The following is a 14680-nucleotide window of genomic DNA, read 5'->3' as shown; positions in this document are numbered from 1 at the left end:
GTTTGGGTCCCGTAATATGGACGGTTTAATGAAAAAATGATTGGGCGTGAATGGACAAACTGAAAACTCGAACAATATGGTACTAGTTAGCAAGCCTACATTGGGAAATTAATAATATACATTATAGTAAGTAAAAGAGTATTTTTGTTGAGAAGAGTATCAGAGCTACATTGACCAGAGACTGAATCCAAAGCCTTCTTCCCTCTGCTCATCTGTATATCCCTGCTTACAAAACTTACAAAGAGCTTTTCTTTTCTTTTTTTGTCATCTTTTCACTACATAAGTCTACAACTCTGTACATATTCACTAGAGAAATTAACATGTGTGGTCCACAAGCTGCGCAGCTTTGGGGACCCAATCTCAAGCCATGGCTTTGCAGGGCCGCTGAAATGTATGACAGCAGCGGCTTTCAGCATTCCGCGGTCCACATCTGATTGTTGATGGCCCAGCCCTGATAGATGCCATGACGGGTCAATCCGGTGCATGTGTCCATCAAAAGCAAGTAAGGCTGGTGGTAGGGCTCCTAGATGCCACAATGTAAAGCCAGAGTCTTGATTCTATAGAAAAAAAAAGAAAAAGAAAAAAGAGGAGAGATAGTGCTAATTAGCGAGAAGTTAATCTGAAGACTGTACTAATGCAGCATGTCCATGTGGCTGGCAGATAGGTGGGACGAGGCTTTGATGGTGATGGCATCCTAAGATGAAGAAATGGCTAATTTGGTCGTTTTTGTTGTCAGCTCTAAACTGAGAAAATGATCTGACCAAGAAGTCAAGAAGCACCGTTTTTCAGGTTGGCCACGTGTAGATTCAAGATGGGGCATTGTTCATCGGATGCCGTTTGGGTGGTGACCCCAACACCAGCTCACACAAGTTTTGGATCAAGCTGATATCTTTGTTTTCTTTATATCCATGGTTACGTAACTTTATAAACAGGAGGTTTTTAACTGTAAGAATTCAATCCAGTATTTCCTGTAGTGTGGTCCATTGAGCTTTGGATCTACCTCATTTTTGGGCTCATTCCCTAAATGTATTTACAGCATGGATAAAACACATACATCATGGTGGGGCCCACAGAGCTTTGACACCAGTTGGATAGCATGTGTTGGGGTCACAGCCAAACCGCGTCCTTGCTCATCGGTTTTGTAACCGTCTATTTTTAATGTGTGACCAACCCAGTGATTGCATTGGACGAATGCTTCCACCTGATGAATGGCCAGATCCAACCCAAACACACGCTTACAAGAAAATAATCAGGTGAGACCCAGACAGTTCCATGTTCTCGCCAATGGGCGTCAATGGACAAGTGCCACATGTACGGTAGGGATGTCCCCATCATGAGTCATAAAAAATCATAAACCAGGAGATGGTTGATTAATATTCGCACAGTGGGTAGAGGAGATAATGGTCACAATCCAACCACGTGATCCATCTGAACCACCTCCAAAGAAGAAGACCTCGTAAACAGGGCATGCCGGTACTGCTTGACCATCTTAGCCACCTAATCATCGGTCTGCAATCGGATAGGTAAAAGATAAGGGGTGAAACCCCATTGATCAGACGGTTAAGATAGTCCAACTGGTATAATTTTGTGGCTTTAGCCTATCTAAGAGTTGGCTGCTCTTCAATTGGACGGTCGGGATCCACCAAATCATCTTAACCCCATTTAGTGATTCAGACCGTTGATCAACGAGCCTATTGTGGTGAGGGGATGCCATAAATATCTCCAGATTGTAAGCTTCTAACGTTTCAATCACCGGACCCATGAATAGATGGCTAGGGAAGATATACAACAAAGGTACTGAAAATGGCAAAAGATTGTATCTTCCAGCTGGAAGATTTGTAGGACATGCCTCATCCACGGTGGGTCCCATCAGATGAAGGGTCCAGATCATCATACCACCAGCATTGCAGCTACGATCGTAAATATGCAAGTGAAAGAAAGGCTTACTATTTTGAGCCAACGAAGGTAATTCTGCGTGATGTGGGTCCCTCTCCATGCTTGAAGATCGAAGACGTGCATGCCATCCAACCACGCACACCTGTCGTGCTCGAATCCCGAGGAAATAATCGGATCCGAGAAATTCAAATGGTCCGCGAATCTTCCTCCAAAGCAACGCTTCCTCCCGTCATCTCCGTCCCACGAACTAACGGCACCGTTAACTTTTCCGTTAAGGTCGAGGCCCCAAAGCGGCGATAAATCGCGCTGAACTACAACGTCGTCATCTAAGAATATCATCTTCTCAAGCTCTGGAAATAGCTGCGTGGACATGCAAATGCAACCATCATCGTAATGAGAGACGCTACCACGGCAGCTAGATGAAGCCGTGAATGCATGTGTAAAAAAAAAAAAAAGAAGAAGAAGTGCGGTTCCAATCATGCACGTGACAAACGTGAGTGGTGACCGGGCTGTTCAAGTTGTGGGCCACCAAGTGGATGGGCCATATCCCAAACATCGTGGTGATTGGCCAGTTCTGACCATCTGATTGCTATGAGTATTTTCACGTCGAATATGGACCGTTGCTCTTTTTGCTGAACTTCGAATGAGAACCATCCGTTTGCAGCAAGCAAAAGAATAGCTACGATAGTCCGTTCACCTTAAATTCTGGGGTGTGGCCCATAAACGTGACAACCCGGCCAATCAATGGTCCTGATCATTTTGTACAAGTGACATGTGTGCAACAAAGATCGTTGTGTGGCATGCATGTATGCCAATCCAGACCATCCAATTCAACAGTACTTATGGGAAAAAAAGGCAAATATCACACCGACCAGAGGATCTCCACCATCTGATATCATCAGCTCTGCAATTTTGAACCAGACCATTTTCGTACAAACTGTTCATTGGATGGTTAGGATCATCCAACTATTGTTATTTTCATCATGTGCTCCAAGTACATCCGGGCACGTGATTTTGGACGGTTTAGATTGATGCACTTGCATGCGATATGCTAGATCGGCAATTTCGGGTCCTAAGATTTTTACCTTAGGGAGATAGATCCTGAGGTGATTCAGAAGAGAGAAGCAGCTGGGCCTCAACACCTCTAATCTCCCATAGCCTCCAATTCCACCACCATGCTGGTAGTAATGCTCCCTCATCGAACGGTAGATCTCCATCACCTCCAACAAGCCTTTATTCAAATCGGTGGCCGACTCGTACTGGTGCAAACCCTTCACCTCCACCGTGGCTGGGCCCACCGGGTTGAGTGCGAACCAAGCGTGCATCGGAGCATAAGTCTTCTTATCGGTAATCACATGAAACACCATCTTCTCTGGCTGGCCACAGCTTTTAACGGCAGAAGAGACAACGACGGAAGCCGCAAGGATATTGTCGGTCAGGACGGCAATGTGGTGGTAGGAATTATTTGTGAGGCGAGAGATGGATTCAACCTCCAGCAATGGTGATCGGGCCCGAGCATTGATCGAGTACTCCTCTGCGAGTCGAAGGGATAGGCAGTACATGCTTTTTGGGACTCCGATCGATGCCAAGTGGCGGTAGATTGATCCTTTAAGTCTCGCCAATTCCATCGCACGGTCCATCTTCAGTAGCTGTTAGAAGAAGTGATCTGTTACGTTCACCTTTATCTGATCAAGGTATAGTATAGCATTCGAGAGAAAATGCTTTAAGAACGCCGGTGTCTGTTCGGATTGATTTGATGATACACCCATCTTTCGTTTACACGTTTGGCAGCTTTGAAGGCCCACACGCTTAGGCATGCCAACTCATGTACACGCCACACATGTGCCAGCTGGTACATAGATATATCAGAGGTACGCTTATGATTCTCTCACCAAAGAGCCACAGCTTACAGGACAAATGTACCGCTGAACGAGTTTGGCTGAAGATGTCTTATCCAGCGAACTCTTTCTAACATTGCGAGCCACCTATTGAATTGACTAGGTTTACTCTCGGGCGAGGACATCCATTTCACCTTTAGTTCATGCTGGCACATGTGGACCGTGGTGGTGGGAAAGCGGATTCGGTTAGGCCGGGGAAACACCACCTTCGGTGAGGCCGTGACCGTGGCCCACCTTGATATGTGTATGCCGTCCATCCATTTAGGGCACAAACCCAAAAATGAAGCAATCCAAATCTCTGGTGGACCACAACACAGGAAACAGTGGTGAAAGGAAGGCGTGCATATACAACACGTACATCAGGTGGTCCACGGTTACGGCCTCACCGAACTCGGTGTTTCCCGAATACGCGTTCATGGGTGGCGTGTAGATCTATTCCCTGTACATGTCTTTGGGCTTCCACGCGCGTGTGGGACCCGTACACATCCATATGTGCTCGCATGCGTGAGCATGTGACACGTGTATGAGAGCTGAGCTTTCCACCTAATATCTACGATGTTTATACCTTTTCGGATAAGAATTGAGGGTTTTCAGCACTATTGTATTAAATGCCGTGTGTGATGATGTTCTCCCAATTAAATAACAACCGGCAGAATTGTTTTACTTATATTAAGAAAGCATCCGAATTCTTTCACATCTCCTGCAGGTTACAGTATATCAAAGTAAATGAATTGTAACCGTCTATTTACTTAGTGTGATACGGTGTGCACGTTTAGGCCGAAGATGTAAGCATTATTTTCCGGCCCACGGACACACATGTTTCATGCTTGCATGTGTGCTCGCGTCTGGATGAGTACGGCTCTAAACGCGGTTGTAAGACGTCCCCGTCTCCGGTAACTTAGATGCCAAAGGGAACAAGTGTGTACGAGTAATTACTGAAATAAACGACAAAAGGTCATCTTTGATTCTACAGCTTATTTTGCCTTCCGCATGGACGCCAAATAACTGCAACACGACCGGTGCCGTTGTGGGATCCAAACCGTCCATCTTGTGGTTCCTTGCCATGAACGGACTGTTTGTTTAAAATCAAACCGAATGGACGGCTCTATCCATAAGAACAGCAGCCTTCGTTTGAAATAGCAAATATGCAAATGAATTCAAGAGGAAGAAATTGATGGCAAGGATCATGCTTAGTTATCTCAGCCAATCATCACCTTCAGACTGGACTCAGTATATGGATGGATTGGATCCACCTCCGGGACTTCCACGTGTCAAGTATTGGGTGCCCCTTCCCGATCTAGCGCGGCAAATCAGAGTGGGCCTCTTGATTGGACACGCATGGAAAGGCGACAGCAACCCCACGCCTTTACTAGCGGAAACTACTACGTGTACGCTTCTTTTTTACCATTTCTTTAATGCGGAGTGCATGTAGTCAACCAGCTGTCTAAATTGTGGGTCCCATCGAGTACGCATATCTTGAAAATCAAACTGCTGTAACAACGTAGACCACATTATTTTCTTTTCAACCTTCCATTTGGTGGCCACCACCTGGATAGTTTGGTTCGTTGGACGAATCTTATATACGAGATGTGGTCCATCCAACGGGCCCCACTATTTCGATGGTCTCGTCTACGCACGACATGTATGCAACGTGTATGATGGACGGATCGTCACCATTTCAAAATGCAGGATAAAAACACGCAGTCGTCTTTCTCCGAGAGGAAGAGATAAGGGAGAACATGGTGCAATAATGAGAGTAGGGGGGCCAAAGGCACGTTGCGGCCGCAATAGCCTATGTGCTTTATAGACCTCAGCAAAGGATGCAGTTATAGCTTTTTTCCTTTCTCGGATAGTCCTCAGATCGTTCCAGCATCTGGGCCTGCATCCAGCGTGAGATGTCGAAGGAGTGGAAAACACCAAGTCTATGGGTGCAGCATGTTGTATATATAAAATCCAATCCGTCTATCAGCTTCTATCCTCATTTTTAGGAAATAAAGAAAAATATCAGCTAAATATACAAATCAGATGATCCACACAACATGGAACAATGGGAATGCGATGACAACAATAGGTTTTGTTGGGGAAATAAAATAGCGTGTATTCTTCATCAAACCCATTAATCAGGTGCAAATCACCAGGATGAAGAGAAAAGACAAAAATCAGCCTAATAAAAAAGTAAGGTGAGCCACACCGTGTGAGCTTAGTGCTTCTGGGAGTAATTTTACATGGTTCACATTGTTTTGGCTCATATAAGTTTTTTAGTAGGGATTATATTTTTCATGTACCGTTCAAAGAATAGTTCTCACCCGATGAACGGAGTAGATTTTACGTATACAACATGGTGGACCCTACATAGCTCAGGTGTTTTCCGCGCCGCGTAAAAGCAGCGTTGCCGACGATTCCGTGTTGGTGAGAATCGCGGGTTCACGCCATGTGCGTTCGCGTTTCTTTTGGATTGGCATTTCGGTAATTTTAATAAAAAAACAGAATAGAAAATGAGTACCATTGCCTTGGTCTTAGAAACGAACGTCTTGATATCCTTTTGTGGGCTAGAAGTCACGTCTGCAACGAGATCGTTGAAAGAGAGAAAAGAAGAAGTATCTGTAGCTTCCTCTTCTTTTGCTTCGATGAACGCTCTCTTCATTTCGTCTCCGAGTCTCTATAAATTAGATTCATATATCGAAGTTAGTCATCAAGCACTCTATTACTTTACGTGGCATACATCACAATATACGGATCGTTAAACTGATGGGCCCAACCATCGATGAGTCATCCCCGAAAATACACATCGGTTAGAGCATTCTAACTGCTGATTGAAGGAAGCTCTACCATTGAATCAAACCATTCTTAAAACTCTTGGATGGGATCATTCGAACAGTGTAAATTCTGGGGTATTCTCCAACCACGATGGGGCCGAGCTGATCAACGGTGAGGATCTCTTACACGAGTGAGATGCATTTGAGGAGTTTTGCTGGGCCGATAGGTGTGTAGAGCCCCTGGTCTGCTGGTCATCTACACGCAATCACACACGCCAACAGGTGCAATGTCAGAACTTTCAATCAAGTGGGGGCAAACTGATTGGATCTTCTGAGACAAAAATAAGGCTGTTTGACACCCTAGGTGGGCCACAACTTTCCAAATAAAGGAACGACTAAAACAAATTTTTGTTCGCCTAGGTGAGTGAAAAGGCCTCGTTCTTTTGGCCCGAAGATCTAAACAGCATGGCCCATCTGATGGAAGGTTGGATTCTTCACGTGTTCCATACCTTGCGTGTACATGCGAAGGGTCTACACGAACATCGACTTGGCAAATCTCACCAACTCGGACGCGGATTAGCTACTGAACCCGACAGTAGCGAGTGTGGTTACTGAAGTGACGTAACCATGTTATGTGGGCCCCACCATGATGTATTTGATATATCCAAACGGTCCATCCATTTTCATATATTATTGTAGGTGTTGAGCCAAAGAATGAGGTATCAAATCTCAAGTGGACCCCACTACAGAAAACAGTGAGGACAGTTACGCTCACCGTTAAAACCTTCCTAGATCCCACCATGATGTTTATTTGAGATCCAAACTGTTTATAAGTTAACAAAGACATGGAATAAGGTAAAAAAGAAATATAAGCTTGATCGAAAACTTCTTTGGCCCCAAGATTTTTTTAAGGGTAGGCGTTCAATCCGCACTGTTTTCTGTTATGGGCTCCACTTAAGATTTTTATCTGCCTCTTTCTTTGTCTCGTGCCCTAAAATGATATTTCGAAATGGATGGACGGTGTGGATACAACACATACATCATGGTGGGGCCCACACAACGTGGTGACGTCATTTCAATAGCGAGTGTAGCTACTGTCAGGTTCAGGTTCAGGTTCAGTAGCTACTCCGCGTCCCACCAACTCGTACAGGAGAGTAATTTGATACTCTAAGCGGGATGCGATGCTCAGAAACGAGGCACTAAAAATTTATACGCGTGGCATACATTAATTCAACTTAAACCGTCCAAATTGTAGCTCTCACTGTAGATAGGTCGACATTCCAAGATCGAATTGATTGAACAATCTCACCCCCCGATTCATGGACACATGTTTAATAATTTCAGATAGTTGGTTATTTTGATTTCAACCGTCCCAATTCAATTCGTATAACTATTTGTTTTTTGGTAATAAATTGCATAAACATTTAAAAATCATTTAATATAACATGCCACGTGTCGTGGAATACGGAGATAAATGACGATCCTAAATATGTTTCGGATGATTTATGTTCTCCTAGCAGTCGGGGGATTAACTTATTTTCTCCAGACGAAAATGCCCTTTCCAGTCAAAAATATATATTTCAACTGACAAGGGTTTTCTAGTAATTCACCTGGAGAAATGCAAACTCGTAGCTCGCGTCATGGAAGTCGAATGCAGCTCCCGCGTCTCGGTACGCTGGCCGGACAACTAGTGATTGGGACTGTTGATGTGGTGGGCCACCGCGTGGACGGCCATCGTTCAAATATTGCACGATTGAATGCGGGCACTGCGTTTACGGCCAACTATTGCAGGTTTCTGCGGTTTTGCCTCAACCGTTCATTTTTCAGCCCACCGATTGATGGGGAATCGGATTGCGTAGTGTCGCACAGCTACTTGAAAAGCTCTGTGTTTTATCCATACCGTCCATTCATTTTGCCAGCTCATTTTAGGGCATGATCCGAAAGATGAGTCAGATCCAAATTTCAAGTGGACCACACCACACGAATAGTGGTGATTGAACGCCCACACCAACCAAAGGGCCTCACCGAACTCTTTTCCGGGCCTCCCCGAAATCGGTTCCGCGAGCTGCATGATAGCATTTCTCCATTTCGTACAGTAACTTCTGTAATTTTTTACCCTTTCTAAATGATATTTCCTGTGGGAATCGATATCTACGCCCACCCTTATTCATTGATACATCTTTTCTTCCTGCCTTCGGTAATAGAATAGTTCAACTTTGTACTTTTGTTTACCAAATTAGGAATGTCGGTGTATCATCGATCAAGATGGGTGTACACCGATCAAGATGGGTGTAAGGAATTGCTCGAGTAGTTTCACAAGCCATAAGGGCATTCTCGTCAAACAAGCAAAAACTAAAACCCTAGCTTACCATTGAAGTATCGCCCTCTCTGAAAAATCCGGGCCACAACCTCCACCCAATGCAATCTGCAATTCAGCAAAGTACCAAAAAGCCATTGGTATTTTCCTTTTTTTTTTTTTTCATATCGCCCATAAAATCTGAAGCTTTATAAAAGGGTAAATGAACTTACTGGTAGTAGAAGAGCAATGGCTCGCGCTTTCGAGCGCAAGGAACGCGGTTCTGATGAAGAGAAATGGCAAAAGCACGGCTGCGATTATAACGGTCGGCAAAACTGATCGGTAAGAAAATCGCCGATTCGATCCCTTCACTTTCATCACCTTCATCACCTTCCAAAAGCAACCCCCACCTTTCGATATCGTAACCCTCTTCGCCCCACCAGATGAAATGTAGAAATGCATTTCTTCCAGATCCCCGAGGAAATCAGATTCAATCAGACCGAAATTTCGGAATATTCGACCTGAAATATCGGATCTCTTCTAAAAAATTCCTTGAATTTTCTGCTTCTTTTTCTTCCAGAAGAATTTCATCTCATTAGAAGTCCCGCTCGAATCTCAAGTCTCTGGCGTCACTGTCAGACTCCCAAGGTAAGAAAGCTCGCTTTAATGTCAGACTCTGTGTGCGTACACAGACCGCAGCAAGATCATCAGATCATATCCTAGAGAGGCAGGGAATCGTTCCTCTCTTTTCCTTCACCTGCTTTCCTTTCCCTTTCGAAATCGACGTTTCCTATTTCACGATCGAAATATGTAGGGCGGATCTCTCTTATAGGACAAGCTGCTCTGTGGGAAGCGGAGAAGAACAAAAAGATTCCAGACAGATTGCCGCGTTCGAAGTGCGGGCGAAAGAAGCCATTTATACATTTGCTTACACAGAAGGGAAGCACTACGAGAAAGCCCTTGTTTCTTTCCAGAATTACAAATGATGCCATCATATCAACGATATCAGATCACCGACAAATTGCGAAAGTGACTTGCAATACTTTCGCAGTTTTGATGCGAAGGCGGTTTGAAAATTGAAAATTGTCGTGACGGGAATCAAGATCAAGGATAGTTCACCATCATTTGAAAAATGGTAGGTAACCATCACCGTACACGTGGCAGGATATACTTTGTGAATCGTTGGAATTATTGATGGATCGAGCAACTGCACTTTGGATCATCCATTTGATAGCCATCGAATTTCCGGTCATGATTGTTCAAACAGTGCGATTTCTGGATGCGCTTCATCACATCAACCATTTGTACGGTCTGGATTGACTCACGTTTTATCCCCGAAGTACCGTTGATGAGTCCCTCAAGTTATAAAAATGGAGAGGTGAATTGTTAATCTACCTGTCTTTCAAATATAGAAAAAACACGTGGTACTATACGTGCCAATGTGGCAAACCAAAACTTTCATCGGTTGCTCTTGCTCGACGAGTGAATTCCTATCCGTTCTTCAGGCTGGCCTACTCATCAGGTGAACGATACATGCATACGCACGTTGGATGCGGGCAGTTGGTTATGAATTTCACTGTGTTCGATTTCTTCACACGTGTGGCCACCGTAATGCAAGTGTTTCATGCACACCATTCATCCATTCGGCCAAATGATTTTAGGGCACAAGTAAAAATAAAATGAGGTAGATCCAAGGGTAAAGTAGACTTGGAAGTCACGTGAGTTTTGATGAAGCCTTTTTTTTTCAAAAAAATTATTTATTTATTTTTAATACGCGCACACACGCCCCCACACACTCACGCTAGTGAATTTCATCACCTATGGATACTCGAACCCTTGAGGGGTGTTGAAACTCCTGACAGTTTACCACCCCAGCAAGAGTAATGATCCCAGTTTTGATGAAGCTGGTATCTGTGTTTTTCCTTCACCCATGTCAGTGTTACCTAATGAAAATGTGGATGCCAAATAAATAACGAGGCGGGAATAGGCAGTTTTCAACGGTGGTCGTCATCATCATCATTGCTTCCCATGGTTTTCACTGCTTCCTATAGTTTTGCCTACTTGAGCTTTAAATATGCTTACTTTCTGTGCTCACAGTGTAAAATGATCTATCAAAATGGATGTACGGCTTGGATAAAACATATATATTAGTGGGCCCACAGGTCTCCTCATGGACTGATTCCGTGTGGCAGAGGGTGCTAATTAGGTACTACCTCGCCTATGCAGAGCTCAGGATAGGCTAGACCTGTAGCCCCTATATTGGTAAGAGAGCGGTTAAGTCAGAGGATACATCAGCAAACGGAGGTGTTAGCCTGCATTTGTACTCTGGTCCAAGAAGAACTTCAAACATCTCCTCTTTTTTTCCGCTTTCTACCTAGTTCCAAGGATGGATTTCTTACGAAAGCCTTTCACAAGAAGTTCTTGGGCAAGGATGCTAGGTGGGGCCCACAACCATTTTTTAAGAAATCTATTCCGTTCATCTGCTTTGAGATCTCATTTTAGGATAAAAGATCAACAATGAGGTGGATCCAAAATTCAAGTGGGTCACACGAGAGGAAAAATTGGGGAAAGACATACCTACCGTTGAAACCTTCTTGGGCTCCACCTTAATGTTTATATGCCATCCAAACCATTTATAAGGTCATTAACATTGGAATGAAATGGAAATACAAAAAATTTAACCTGAAACAAATCTTTTATGGCCAGAAGAATATTTCAACAGTTTTCACTAAATCCCCATTATTTTCTCTCATATGGCCCACTTGAGTTTTGAATCCACCTCATTTTTTGTATAATGTCGTAAAATGAGATCTCAAAACGGATGAATAGAGTAGAATTCCCACTAACATGGCGGTGGGCCCCACCCATCATCCCTGTGCAAAAACTTCATGCGAAAGGCTTTCGCAGGGAATCTGCGTCCCCTTTTCCCCATTCAAGTAGGAAACAGATTAGCTACTCCCTCTGCCACCAGCCAATAGCTAGTGGTCGGTATGTGTTTCATCCATACCACGGGAAAATAATAGTAATTGGATATCCACCATTAAAATCCTCTTAAGGCCCACTATACTGTTTATTTGACATCTAATCGATTGATTAGGTGATAAAGACCCAGATGAAACTAAAAACAAAGATCAGCTTAATCCAAAACCTTCATGGCCCCAGCCCACTTCCATCTATGGGGTAATATTGGGCCGGGACAGCCCAGCCCAATCCATGGGCTAGTGCACATGGTTACTAGGCCAGGGATAGCCAGCCCAGCCCAAGTTCTAAGCCCTTAGTGATGTATCAGGTCGAGCCAAACCAGACCTAGTTCGAGCCTTGGTTATGCATGATTCCAGGCCCAATTTGGGCCACTTGTTAGGACAAAATTTGTTGGGCCTAGTCACTCTAATGCAGGCCCAAATGACCTTGTTCATAGGTCCTTTCAAACCCCCACACAACTTCAATATGTTAGTTAGTTAAAACCTTGGGAACGCTTGACTAATACAAAATATGACTTTAGGAAACTACTTGTGTGATTTTGGGCCGTAAGGTACTCACGGGAACTTGGATCGATGACAGGAATACCACCCTACAGGTGATGACTTCTCTCCTTAAGCTTTCCATCTCTAAATTAGATCAATGATAGCTTTTAAATTAATTATAAATGATGCCTTAAAGCCCGATTAATTATATGATTGACTTACTTGGACATATGTTTGAGAATTGATCATAAATATGTTAGATCTTGATTCATTTAACAGTTGTTGAATTATATGTACATTTGTACTTAAGTTTTACTTTATTAGAATGTATTCCAGTTCGATACTTGATCTATATGCCATTTGGATATGTTATTATATTGTTTGCAAGACACATATAAATCAAAATCTCTCTAATCCAAGAGGGGAACCTTTATCTAAGAAAGAGAGTCCTCACTTACGGTGTACTGAGATTGATTGTGTTAGGAATAGACCCTCAACATGAAGATTATGTTAATGGTAAAATTATTCATGGGACTTACCATCTATAGGGTGATTCCACCTATTTGACTGTAGGATGAACCATTTGACATTTTTATCGTCGTTGCTTATTCGTATTTAAAGCATGCATACCTATTCCTTTTAATCGTTGTATTTAGTATCTTTAACATTTATTCTCACTCAACATACAATGGTAGCTTCTTATACATTGAGAGTTGATTAGCTACATGCTGATGAGTTCTATCAATATCCTAAGGCGATAGATTCATGGGCCAAGGATGGTGGAAATGAGACACTATGCCTGAGCCGTCGGCCTATGCTGGGTGACGAGCACCTTGTAGTGACCGTGAACTTTATTAAACTGGCTGATTGTAATTGGACTAATAATGACTTGGCTAATCATGCATACATGGCATTTTCACATTGACGGGTGGATATTTCTGGATGTTGTAACACATGCCCTCCGGGTTATTAAGGGTATCGTTTCACTAGCTGTCAGACCATCGACTATCGATTTATGTACGTGATGTACAATATGCAGTCATTATGCGGTACGTGATGTACGCACGTGATGTGCTTTACTAATGACCAGCCTTTGTATGGGTGACGAGCCCAACTGCCGACTGGATGAGCATCCCCAGGTCGATGATGCATTTATACATCCATGCATATAATAAAACTACATTTTGTTATGTTTCGTATGTTTTGTTGCTTTCATGCTATACTTGTCTGAGGCGGCAATGTGTAATCTTGAGGAGAATTCATACTGAGCTGGCCACTCATCCATCAAATATATAACCGTATATGTAGCAAAAGTGGCTTAAGTGATATTCAGGTTTAGACTGATGAGGAGCCAGGTGTAATTGTCAAAGGTATATGGTTCTACCTGCCAAGAGAAACTGTGCGATCGTGCGACTTACGTTTAAATACATTTTAATATTTCTCATGTATTAAATTTTGTAAATCTTGTATTTGTAAATATCGAGACATTGGTCTGTGTAAGTCATTATGGGTAGCCTCTTGTATATTCTAAATGTAAATGCAAATTTTTCTTTATGTTGATTTGTCCATCCTACGCTTAACTACTAACTCTGGAAGATAATATATATATATATATATATATATATATATATATATATATATATATATATATATATATATATATATATATATATAGAATTTGGCTCTCTAGGTTAACACTCGGATTTTTGGGAAACGAGTCATATACTTGGGTCCTGAAAACACGGGGCGTTACACTCTCCCCACTGTTTTATATGGTGGGGTCCACTGGAGCTTTGGATGTGACTCATTCTTTGTATCTTACCCTAAAATGATTTCTCCAGATGGATGGAAGGCATGGACACAAAACATACATCATGGTGGGGCTATAGAACTTGGTGATGTCACTTCAGTAGCAGTCTCACTACTCAACTTGTCAGTAGCCATTTCCTACTTGAATGGGCAAAGGGGATGCGGATTTCCTTCGAAAGCCTTTCGCATGAAGTTTCTGTGCAAGGAAGATGGGTGGGGCCCACCGCCATGTTAGTGGGAATTCTACTCCGTTCATCCATTTTGAGATTTCATTTTACAATATTATACAAAAAATGAGGTGGATTCAAAACTCAAGTGGGCCATGTAAGAGAAAACAATGGGGATTTAGTGAGAACCATTGAAATATTCTTATGGCCATGAAAGATTTGTTTCAGGATAAAATTTTTGTATTTCCATTTCATTCCAGTGTTAATGACCTTATAAATGATTTGGATGGCATATAAACATCAAGGTGGAGCATAGGAAGCGTTCAACGGTAGGTATGTCTTTCCCTAATTTTTCCTCTTGTGTGGCCCACTTGAGTTTTGGATCTATCTCGTT

The 14680-nt window shown here is 42.9% G+C and overlaps 1 protein-coding gene across 4 annotated transcripts; it reads right to left on the bottom strand.

Moving 5' to 3' along the window:
• Window positions 1-246: 246 nt before the first annotated feature.
• LOC131240919 (probable galacturonosyltransferase 15) lies at window positions 247-9746 on the bottom strand. 4 transcript variants are annotated; one of them, XM_058239451.1, is made up of 7 exons: window positions 9080-9746; window positions 8920-8975; window positions 6738-6806; window positions 6298-6453; window positions 2982-3545; window positions 1948-2256; window positions 247-557 (listed from the first exon to the last, which is right to left on the bottom strand). In XM_058239451.1, the coding sequence occupies exons 1-7, from the start codon at window positions 9306-9308 to the stop codon at window positions 276-278; spliced, it is 1665 nt and encodes a 554-aa protein (XP_058095434.1). In that variant the 5' UTR covers window positions 9309-9746; the 3' UTR covers window positions 247-275. The 4 variants fall into 4 exon arrangements, with proteins under 4 accessions (XP_058095434.1, XP_058095435.1, XP_058095436.1 ...); XM_058239452.1 differs by having other exon boundaries at window positions 6304-6453; XM_058239453.1 differs by lacking the exon at window positions 6738-6806 and having other exon boundaries at window positions 9080-9745.
• Window positions 9747-14680: the final 4934 nt, after the last annotated feature.

The sequence above is a fragment of the Magnolia sinica genome, chromosome 3 (assembly GCF_029962835.1).
Source record: "Magnolia sinica isolate HGM2019 chromosome 3, MsV1, whole genome shotgun sequence".
NCBI lineage: Eukaryota > Viridiplantae > Streptophyta > Magnoliopsida > Magnoliales > Magnoliaceae > Magnolia > Magnolia sinica.
The sequence above is the reverse complement of the archived record's forward strand: the minus strand, read 5'-3'. Positions and strand labels throughout refer to the sequence as shown.